Raw genomic sequence first — 12,193 nt, forward strand, 5'->3', positions numbered from 1 at the left:
GACTAAAAAAATGAATATTAAAAGAAATTCTCTCTCTCTTAAAAAAAAAAAAAAAAAGAATCAAGAGAACTTCTTCATGTTCCCACCACCAAATAAGTCAAACTACCTATCCCAGCACTCCTGTACTGCTATCCTCCCAACCCACTCCTGGTTGCACATGAAATGCATATGGTGAGCTTTTAGAAAATGTCACAGTCTTCTGCTGGGAAACTAACTTCACTGCTCTTTCGTGGAGCCCAGGCACCAGTATTTTTTTTAAAGTATCTCATGAGTCTACACCAACCAACGCTTTCTTATTAGTGTATGAACATGTCATAATAACCCACATATTAAAACAAAAAATTTTCCTTGACCATATATTCTTCAGCTAGTTTTTCTGTTCCCTTTTACAGCAATGCTCCTCGAAAGAATTGCTAAGTCTACTTTCTCTCTACCTATTCTCTGAACCCACTTTAATCAGGTGCTCTCAGCTCCTAATATTCAATAGAAAGAGGCTTGCAAGGTAATCAATGATCTCTACATAGTCAAATGCACTAGTTGATACTCAAATACAATGGTCAATATTGATCAGGGATAGTCAACACAGGTGACTACTCCTTCCTTGAAAGACTTTCACCTGGCTTCTAGTCATTACTCTCTTAGTTCTCAATGGCTTCACATTTCTAACTTCAAATTATTTTCTGAACTATAATTTTACAAGTCCAATTGCATTATCTCTACTTCAATATCAAACAGCAATTCAAACTTAACATCTAAAATTGACTCAACTTCCTCCCAAGACTGCTTTCTCTTAGTTTTCCAAATCTCAATAAATGCCAATTTTGGTTGTTTGGGTTAAACTTTGTGGTCACCCCTCTCTTTCACATGACACAGGTTCTATTTAAAAATTCAGCCCACACCAAATTTCCTACCTCCCCTCCCCTCCATACCACAATCTTTTGCCTGGTCCATGTTTCTTTATTCCTGATTCCCTGGTCCATTCTCAATTCACAGGCTGCCATAATCATTTTAAAACTTAAGCTATGTCATATCTCTGTTGTGTCTTCCACCTCAATGCAGAATTAAGTTCTAAGTCCCTGGTTTATAAGGTTCTACACAATGATCTTATCTTCTACTCTTCTCTTGGCTCACCCTGCTTCAGAAGAAATCAACTCCCTTACTGATCTAAGAACATATCCAACACTAGCTTCAAGTTCTTTATGTATACTATTTCCCCTGCCTGCTGAGCTTTACTGCCAGAATTTTGGGTGACTTGCTCCCACATTTACTTTGGTCCTCCTCTACATACCAATTTACCTTTTCTGAATTACTCTTATCTAAAATAGCACCACTTCTGTCACTTGTCACCCACTCAGCTGATTTATTAATCTTCAAAGATTTTAAATACTATATTTAATCTTCAAAACAACTTTAAATATTGTTTTATCTTCTATAGAACGCTACCCAATCCCACAATATGTAAGCTTCCTGAAGGCAGAGACTTGTTTTACTTGCTACTGTATCCCCAGCTTCTGGTAGTTCTTATTGTCTGCTCTTCTCCTCAATCCTACTTTTTTCCTGCTATTATAAATATAACTACAATCAATATCTCTGAAAATAAAATTTTATGAACATCTTGTTTCCTTATAATAATGTTCCAAGTATCTACCCTCCCCTTAATTAACTTAAAACTCTTGATATAGACTGCTATAAGACTTGCCCAAAAAATATCATTTTATATTTTCTGATGTAAACAGTGTCTCTTTCATCAAAATATAACCAGCACCAGTATATCTATTTCCTTGCTGTTTCCTCTTCCTCAACTCTCCCTCTAATCAAAAAGAAGGACCTGCAGGCCCCCAATGGACCATGGTGTCTTGTATATCCATACCTGTGTCTGTCTATGCCACTCTTAACTTATAATCTCCTTCCTATCCAGCACCTCCAAATGAAGATCATTAAAACTGTGTTACATGTTTCTTGTTCCAGCTCCAGTTATATTTTCCATCCAAATCCTCTGTGAACAGCCTTGCTAGAATCCATTGCTCCTCTGTCTACGCCAACCTAGAACCTGCATATACTACTGTTCAAATCACTTATTTATCTACTTCTGTGTATCTTTGCCTGCCTGCTGGCCTGTGAGTTACTTATATGGCTTTATTATCTGCATTTCTAACTTTAGATCCAAGCACGTACTGACAGTTTAGACAATGAAGTATACAAAGAAGTTTCTGAGAAGAATTCTTTCCCTGACTTAAAACCTAAAAAGAACTAAGTAACATCTACTTATTATTATTTTTCAATTTTAATAAAATTGAATATTTAGATTTTTTTCTGTTAAAATCATAATATTACAAAACTAATTAGGTCTCAGTCATGAGAAAAATGATCAAGTTAAGATGAAACCAAAAGCATTTTTTTCCTTTCTTCTTCTTCTTTTCTTTTTAAAATGTTCAAATAAATTATTTCAAAAGACAATTTTAAAGACTGGCAGCATTGTCATACTCGAATAATCCAATCGATGAGGTTGCATTTCCCCCACCTCTTCAAAGTTCTTTGTAATTATCCTTACAACAATGGAAATGCTTCTGTGCTCTTAAGATGAATTGATTTGATCAATCTGTAAGACCACTTAAGTTCCTATTTTCTCTTCCTCAACACTCCCTCTTATCAAAAAGACCTGAAGGCTCCCAATGGACCAGTAAGTTCCTTATTCAAAACAGTATGTACTATATCAGTTTTTATTTATAAGATACAAAAATAGCAAAAATCAAACAAGTCTAATTCCTAAAGGGCACAAATTCTTCAAACAGTTCTAGCTCTATTAGATCTTACTTTAAAAGAAACCCTCTATGATCAATTTGTAGCTTTATTCTACTTTATAGAATCTATTTGCATAAAATATGCAAGAGGATGGTTATATACTTCAAAATCTCTTTCCTTTTCGAACAAAATTGCTTTATTTATAAAGAATCTGAAACTTCATATTCACATCTCATTCTAAAGAAAGGTTACTTATAGGCAAAGCTTTTTTTTTAATATTGTAATAAAAAACCTATATATTGAAGAAATCACATAAAAAGGTCCTTTGCAGTGCTTCCTATGCTGAAGAAGGGAATAATTACATGAAAGCTCATGTAAGTTGAGAGCGGCAAAATCCACAACTTAAGAATACAACATCCCAATCACCTTACTGTGAAGAAGATAAAGCTATAAGAACGTGAGAAAAAATATGGGGACCATAGTCTTGAGTATGAAACTACAATAATATAATTTATATAGTATTTAAATTACTAATACTATTTTATTTATACTAATACTACTAGTATTATTTCATAAAATCTTACCTATAACACATCTTCATAACTGAGTAAGACAGAATAAATTAAACTGAGCTCCCAAGCACATTTGTTTTGGGACTTTTTTTTTTTTTCTTGAGAATTAAAATGTTCAGAGAACCAATGTGAGACTTCCAGAATTAGAAGAGGATTTAGAGATTAAGTCCTATTCCTTGTTTTATGGGAAAGAAGATGGAAGTTCTAAAGATGAGTGGGGCTGGGGATATAGCTCAGTTGGTAGAGTGCCTACCTCACATGCACAAGGCCCTGGGTTCAATCCCAGCAACACCAAAAAATAAAAAATAAAAATAAAAAAAAATAATGACAGAACACAGGATTGGAATTCAAGTCTACATCCACTGGTTCCCACTATCTCTTATTTTGGAAGAAGCAATGTTCACAGATCTGTTGAAGCAGAATAAATTATCCCAACCCAGTGTCTGACTTACAAAGAGCAAGGCCATAAAGTTATAAATTTACAAAACTGGTAATGAAAAAAATTATACTAGTTATTACAGAAATAAAGTAAAATCAATTAGAAAGCAGTAGTATTATGCCAAACCAAAGAATTAGTCACATGAAACCTGGTACACATTTATGTGTACACATTTATGACTAATTTTTTTTACCCAATTAAAAAAAATTAAAACATTTGATATTTTTAAAGTTTCCACAAATATCTCATTGTGTTATTACTGAAACTTAAGTTTGATAGGTAATTAACTGTTAAGAATGGATATTACCAGGAAAAAAAAGGACTATGTTACCGTGATATTCAAAATTAGCTAACTTCTCTAACACTTACGAAACTGGCCAGTTCTACAAGATGACTCAATCACTATTGACAATGAATATTTTTCACTATTAATAGGACAACTTCATCTGGATTTTTTGGGATCACCTCAAACACATCTTTCCTCCAAAGCTTTCCTTTCATTGTCCCTTCCCAATTTATGGCATCAGCACTGACTCAGATGCTTGTTTACAAACAGTTCTATGCCTCAGTCCTTTTACCCTCATCCCCATACTCACCCAGTTTTTCACAAGTCTATTCAAGGTATCAACTATCTCCTAGTTTCTTAAAACAACTTCCTAAAAGTACTCCCTGAAACCAGACTCTTCTAATTGTAGTTAACCAAGATAACAACTTGATCCAGTTACTTCCTTGGTTAAAAAATTCAGAAATTTCTTTGAAGTCTAAACTCCTTCACACCCATCTCGACAGTTATTTTGCCATTCTTGTTCACTGGTCCACACCTGCATCTGCAACCACACACTAAGATGCAGCCATACCATACGTCTCTTCCCAAGTACACATGATCCCACCTGTCTCTGGAGAAACCACTCCCACTGGCATGCCTTCAACATTTATTTTCCTTTCTGGTCTGAAACCTCTTGGGATTTTCCAAGGAAGAACTGGCTATCTCTAGTTCTGTGCTTCTTGGATTTCTAATAATGTTGTACTAGAATGGCTAATGTATTTGTTCATCTCTCTTACCAAGAAATGGTTAAGCACATAGGATTCTGGAATCTGTCAATATTCCTCTTAACAATAGGCTATCCTGAGTGAATTATTTAACTGCTTCAGTTTAAGAGGCTGAAAAGGTTACTTAAGGTAATGAATGTAAAAGGCTTAATGCTTATGTAACTAGCATGTAATAAACACTCAACGAAGTTAACTATGACAAAGAAATAATGGGCAAACAATAAACATTTGCTAGTTTTGACAGAGGGACAGTATGAGGTGCATGTTCAAATCATAAATGATTTATAATGAAAAAGTGTTTGCTTAGGGTTAAGCAATGTTCTAGTAAATCTAAAGATGTTTTGTTAGTGAAAACCATCACTTTATCTAAAAAGTTTTTGCTTAGAGTTACACAACAGAGATTACTAATTGGGCAGTCCCCCCCCCCGCCCCGGCTAATTTAAATTTCAGTCAACATTCTATTAGTAGTATACTTAGAGAAAAATGTTTTATTAAAAAAAAAAATCTGATGAGGGTTCCTACACAGCTTTCTCCCAAGAACTGAAAGCTCCTTCTAAGAGATAAAAAAAGGAATCCTTACATGCTGTTGGTGTCAAATGCTGAGTCAATTTCCATGGGAATAATGGAATAAAAACAACAAAATAACCAAATTTATTGAGTGTCTATTATCTTTCATGCAAATTTGAAAAACATTTAATCCTTGTGACAAACATTATCAGCTCGCATTTTTTTTTTTTAATCTTCATTTTACAGATATACAAACACTAACATTAGAAAGGTAAATCACTTGTTCCAGATGAAGGGGGAGGTACTGGAACAAACTCAAATTCCCACAGACTTCTGAGCAAAATGGCCCTGTCTGACTGCCTTCCCCAAACACAAAAGTTTCCTCATGGATAAATGCAAATTTGTAGCTATAGAATGATCTCAAAACACGAAAGAGTAAATATCTGAAATTAATAAAATGTACTAGTCTAGGAATGAAAATATATCCTTACATGGAAATGTGATACAGTTTTTCCTCCTACAGTCAGAGCCGCGGTTTTTCCATTATGGTTTTCCTTTGGAGTATATTTTAGAACATGGCAATCTTGTACCTAAAAAAAAAAAAAAAAAAAAAAGGTCGAAATACATTGAGGACCTAGGATAATTAGAAATTCCCCAAAGTTATTTAACTCATCATCCCTGTAATGCCAATCACAATCTTAAAATATACAACTAAAACTTTAAAAAACTGTCAAATACAACAAACAGAAAAGCACATAAAATATAAATATACAATGAAATGAATGCTTATAAAGATTCAAGAAGTAGAATCCCCAAAACTTCTGTGTATCTCCCAATCATATCCCTGCCTTTTTATTCCAGAGCAGGAATAAAAGTGTGGGCCCCAGACAATCCACATCTGTGAACCTGCTAAAAATGCACTCTCCAACTTCAGACCCACTGAATCAGAATCACTGCTATATAAGACCTCCAGATGATTCCGAGGCTTACTACAATTTCAGAAGCAGTGCTCTAGAAATAACTCTTGACATTTATGGTAATCACTTTTCTCTATGATTACTATCTTTGAGAAGACTGCCTAATAACGGATCTAGTGTTGTCTGGTTTAGACTGTATATACTCTTTCATGTCTTCTGTTGCTCAACATGGTTTTGTAAGGTTTCTCTGTGTTGTGTGTAACTCTATGCTGTTCATTTTCATTGCTGCATAGCATTTCATTTTGTGACTATGAAATGATTTATTTACCCATTCTAATGCTAATGGACATTGGGATATTTCCATTTCTGGGGTATGAAGTGTGATGCTGCTGTAAACTGTTATAAAGGAATCTTGGCACACACTTGTTCAAATTTTCCAGTAGCACTTGTGAAGGGAATTGTTAAACTATCTAAACTTAACTACATAATACTGAATTATTTTCTGAAATGGCTGTATCAATCTACAATCCTACCTGCCATTCCTGAAAACTTTCAAATTTCCCAAATGAGTCAAAACCATGGTCCTGTACTTGATCATTCAGAACCAATAAAAATTTATGAAGGTTTGTAGGCTAACTGTGTCTTATTAGCATTCTAAATACTTACAAGTACTTAATTATCACCATTTGTCTAATTATTTGTTTTTTTTTGAGAGAATTTTTTTTTAATATTTATTTTTTAGTATTTGGCGGACACAACATCTTTGTTTGTATGTGGTGCTGAGGATCGAACCCGGGCCGCACGCATGCCAGGCGAGCGCGCTACCGCTTGAGCCACATCCCCAGCCCTTGTCTAATTATTTGTCTGAGACTAGGTCCCAAAGATTTAACTGAGTTGTTCAAAGTGACTGGGGCAGTGATATTCTCCTAATGCTCTTTCTGTAGTAATAAAGACAACAGTTGCTCAATTTCTAGACATTTAATGTTGTTTCAAGTGCCTGATATTTATTATCTTGTGCAGTCCTCTCAATAACCTTCTGAGGTAGGTCAGAATTATTTCTTTCACAGAATAGAACTTATCTTTTACAGATGAGGTATGGTGCTCCAAGGAACAAAGTGAATGCCAGAACCAGGATTTAAACTCAGAGGTATGCTGTCCCAGGACCCACTTTCTTAATCATTCAAGTATACCTCATCTCAGTAAACAAAATGTGGCTTCTTCAGAGAAGAGTACACTACATTCTGTTGTTAGCAAAGAGATCAAAATTATAATTTGGAGCTGAAAGAACTCTGTAAGTGGAAACAAGATGGGATTGAAATGTTTTCCCAATAATGAATTAAACTGGCAAGTCTGTGAGAAGCTAGGTTTGCACTTAACCCCAATGTACAGCTGCAGTTATCCCAATATCAGTATCAGGTCACTGTTCAGGCAAGATTCAAAACATTCCTGAAACCATCAGAAGAAAAGTTCTTTGATATTATCTATGTCTGACACTACTCTTTTTTTCACCACACTATTACATGTTTCAGGATACAAAAAAATAATCATGAAAATCCAGACAAAGAGATCTTGACATACTAAAATCACTTTCCAGTTTTGTTTCTTTTTTACCTGAAGTAATGTGACTGCATGTTTCTGACCATCCTTAGTCCACAGAGGCATCATACCCAGTTTCACAGCAATAAGGCCAACTCTAGAAGAACCTGGAAATTAAAACAAAAGCTTCTGAACACTTGCCAATATGATCTAATAGTCTCTCCTAAAATCTGGTTTTAATACAAGGAGCGGGCATATAAAAAAATATGCTAGTGTGGTCACAGAATAAACAAGATTGATTCTTACAGATGAAACAGATGCCAGGTCTTTAACTATGCCTGGCATAATATATTGATATTCATAAATGTTTGTAAGATGAACAAATGAAAGAAAACTGTACCAAATAAAGAAAATAAGGTAAGCTGGCATATTCCGGTTTTTAAAAAATAGCATATACATAGGATACATAAATCCATCATTGTGCTTATGTAGTATCAATTCATGCCCAACTTTATTAATCAAAAAACATCTACTGGGCTGGGGATGTGGCTCAAGCGGTAGCGCGCTCGCCTGGCATGTGCAGGGCCCTGGGTTTGATCCTCAGCACCACATATAAATAAAATAAAGATGTTGTGTCCACCAAAAACTGAAAAAATAAATTTAAATTAAAAAAAAAATCTATCTTTAAAAAAAAAAAATCTACCACTTAAATTCTAAGAAAGTATGCTACAACTAGTTATAGTGTTAAATATGCTAATTTCTATCATAACGCTTACATTTGTTGCATAATCAGCAAAGATGCTCTACTAAGAACTTTTGGCTACTATACAATCAACTGTCACAATATATCCAACCAGAGACTACAGACTCAATGGGAAAGGCCTTTTTCTTCTTAGACTGGCCACACAGGGGTTTAATATCTCACCAGATACAAAGAGCTAATATTGGGGTCATTCTTGGCAAACCTAAAATGTTGGAACATCCCAATTGAAACCATTTTTGTGACATATTTCAATTTTTACATCATATTCTACCCCTTCTTTGCTGATTTATTTTGTATTCTGTTTATCTGAAGAAAATGAAATGTATGCAGAATGAGTCTCCTTTCACCTCAAAACAGATTCTTGAGGAGGTGTTTCACTAACAGATTAGGAAGCCAGAAATAAACTTGCAAACCAAATCACAATGAAACACACAAACTGAAGACATGAACCTTAATTCAAGAGATGAAAAATTTATCCAGCAATCCCTATAATTTTAAATAGTCCTTCCACACCAAAATAAGAACTCATCAAATAAAAAAGAATTACCTGGTTCCCAAGGATGTATAGGCCATGGTTCATCTTTCAGAGGACTCATTTTACTTGCTAATTGGGCTTTATCTTCATCAGAGACCAATTGCTTAATGAATGAGGCATTTTCCTCAGAAAGATGCTCATACCACCAAGTACTACTCTTGCCATGGAGACCTCTAACAAAAAGCCAGATGTTTGTTCTGTAAAAATGGAAATTAATGTAAATCACAATTCTTCCATTTAATGTAAGAAAGGGAGGCCACATGTTAGAAAATGTAGTCGCAGCCTGAGGAAAGGGTTTGAATTGTGAATCCCTCCCATCCCCTAATATTCTTTATGATCACAATGGAGTTCACATTTTACCATGAATGGTTACCCTGGAGGAAAAGTTCTTAATCTCCTCTGGGACAAACCAATTCCTGATAAAGTAGTTCTACCTAGACACTATCCCATTTGAAGTCACTATCCCATGTGTATTTTGGAATGTGTATCTCAATAGTTTTATATTCAGTGGAGGTGGAAGGATACAGCATTGATGTTTCTCTAAGTTCATCTCCTCCCTGCAATGACACGGCCTAGGCACACAGACATGAAGAAACTGGCGTCACAAAGTTAGAAGACCCCAAAAGACATGGCCAAGTGAATATATCAAGAGAAACCTTACTGGGTGACGGTCAGAAAGGAGGTGTGTTATTTTTACATGGAGGGGGGTCAGAAAAGAAAGAAAGCTTTTGGTGGTCCATTCCCTCTTGTGGTTAGGTAGAGCTAGGCTAGAACTGCGATTTTACACTATGTGTTAAATGACTGTGGGCAAGTTGCTTTCCCTTTCTAAGTTTCAGTTTTACCTGTAAACCGTATGATAGTTTGCTCACATAAGTGCAAATGTGCATTACACTTAACAGAGCGTCTGACATATATTACATGCTCATTAGCTGGGGGATATGATTGCCACTGATAATATTCGCAGCTAATCGCCTATTTATAAGCATTTTAAAATACATCACACCTTCAATCCCTTAGGAGATGCTTTTTTAAGTTAACGCTCTTTATTATTCTGTGCCTCACTTCTGGTCTGGACAGAGCCCCTTCCTCCTCTAGCCAGGGCAGGCCCCTCTGCGCCAAGCTATGACACTGCTCAAGGACGCCGCTGTGCAGCGGCACGACCCCTACACCCCTTCTCTTGTTCGTACCTACCTACACCCCAAGCTCAGGTTAGCACTCAGGCCGCCGCCGCTGGCGCAGCCCAGCACCTGGGCGCCGGCCTGAGCCAGCAGCCTCCAACCTGGCATGAAGCGGCCGAGGAGGACTCGGTTCCAGACACCTCCGGGTGCTCCGCCTCTGTACTTTAAAAGCGTCCACACTCAGGAACCAGGCGTTCCTAGCTGCCCTGGGGCAGCAGTTGTATTGCCGGTCTGCTAACGTCCTCCGCGACAGAAAGAGAGCGACAGGAGCAATTTCCGGCCCGGAGCAACTTCCGGTCCGTTTCCCAATGAATTCCGTGCACGAGGGTCAAGCCCCAGAACTAGAGTTCCTCTTCCACAATAGTCCTATTTTGGGTCTGAAGAGGGTGCTGCATGGAAGGGATGCTCACGTCTGCAGGGGTGGAAGGGTGCTCACGTCTTCAGGGGTGCGGGGAAAAGGATGTTCAGAGTTTTACTTTTAGAAGAACAAAGGACAGGCTTTCTGAGAAAGCTAATGAAAGAGAAATCCCTTTAAATAGTGCTCACTGTAGGACAACTGTGCTAAGCAGTGCTTTGATAATCTTGTATTGGTTAATCCTCAAAACATTTCTGAAAGGAAGTTGTTTTTATTTTATAGATATATATTTTTAGAAATATATATGTATGTATATATGTGAATATATATATATATATATATATATATATATATATATATATATATATATATAATTTAGGTGTGGATCCAAAACAACACATCTGGCAGATGGGCAGAGTTGACACTGAAATGGGACTGGCTTGTATTAACAATAGAATATGACCAAAGTGAAGTTGTGGGACTTCCAGGGCTGGATCATAAAACCCATTCCTACTTTTGTCTTAAGTCTTTTGGACTGCTTCCTTAGGGAAAAATCAGTGTTCGTGTTTTGCAGACACTCATACAACTCTGTAGAGAGGCCTTTCTGGAGGGGGAACCCACCTGTGTGTGAACCATGAGTGAGCCATGTATGAGCCATGTATGAAGTGGATCCACCAGCCCCAGACAACCTGGGGAGTACAGATGACTGCAACTCATGAATGTCCTTCAGCCTGAACCATTAGCCAAGAAGCTCCTGAGTTCCTGACCAGTCACAATTGCTAGAGAAAATGAATGCTTAATGCTGTTTATTACTAAACTTTAGGGTGATTTGTAATGCAAAAAGAGGTAGCTAATGTAGCACAAACCAACCCCTGTGTTCCACATCCAGCCTAACCACTATGTATGTCCTTTGGACATTTATTCTACTATAACCAAGTCAATTTCCTTATTTGTCAGATGAGTATTTGTAGAAATTAAAAAATATCTTAAAAGTTTAACTTTTTAAGCCTCCTCTCTTCATTTGAGATCTGAATATCATATCCTTCATTTGAGGATAGCCTGTCTTGCAAGGTTCAGGCAAGGATCAATTTGTAGCTAGTACTTGAACTTCAGTAAGTCTCAAAACCTTTACTTTGCTTGTCCTTTCACTCCATCCATTGCTGTTGCAGTTACCTTGGACATTTCTCAATAACACTTTAGACCTTGGAGGAAAAAGAGTGTATATCTCTTTACCCTACTCAAGCTGTCTTTACAGTTACTTAAGAAAGGTCCTTCATTCAACAAACAAGTCTTGAACTGAGTTACATTAAGAAGCTGAAAATAAAAGACTTCCCTACTACTGATGATAGCTAGCATTTCTTGTGCATATAGTATGTTATAACATGTGCTCAGTGTTGTGGTAGTTCATCATTCAAATACCCCGGAGAGAATACCTGAACTCATATAAAGTTTAATTAGTTTGCTATGGTAAGAAGGAAAATGCACCTGGGGATGCTCTATGTGAGTGAGTTGGGAGGGGCTTTTATAAGATTTGGACATATGCTGAGTGATGATAGGATATGAACAGGGAAAGAGAGACTTGTTTTTGAATGGATGTTA

At 36.5% G+C, this 12,193-nt stretch overlaps 1 protein-coding gene across 2 annotated transcripts in view; it reads right to left on the minus strand.

Moving 5' to 3' along the window:
- MRPL3 (mitochondrial ribosomal protein L3) overlaps nt 1–10,527 on the minus strand; it is a 45,386-nt gene extending 34,859 nt beyond the window's left edge. Inside the window, exons 1-4 of one of the 2 annotated variants that reach the window (XM_081302092.1) lie at nt 10,341–10,527; nt 9,074–9,258; nt 7,839–7,930; nt 5,802–5,900 (exon numbers count right to left, since the gene is read on the minus strand). In XM_081302092.1, coding sequence (XP_081158218.1) covers nt 5,802–5,900; nt 7,839–7,930; nt 9,074–9,122 — 240 coding nt within the window. In that variant the 5' untranslated portion in view covers nt 9,123–9,258; nt 10,341–10,527. Of the gene's footprint in view, nt 1–5,801; nt 5,901–7,838; nt 7,931–9,073; nt 9,259–10,252 lie in introns of both variants that reach the window. The other variant, XM_081302091.1, reaches the window with a different exon arrangement.
- Between the last annotated feature and the right edge of the window lie 1,666 nt (nt 10,528–12,193).

The sequence above is a fragment of the Spermophilus citellus genome, assembly GCF_964194105.1.
Source record: "Spermophilus citellus genome assembly, chromosome: 7".
Classification (NCBI taxonomy): domain Eukaryota; kingdom Metazoa; phylum Chordata; class Mammalia; order Rodentia; family Sciuridae; genus Spermophilus; species Spermophilus citellus.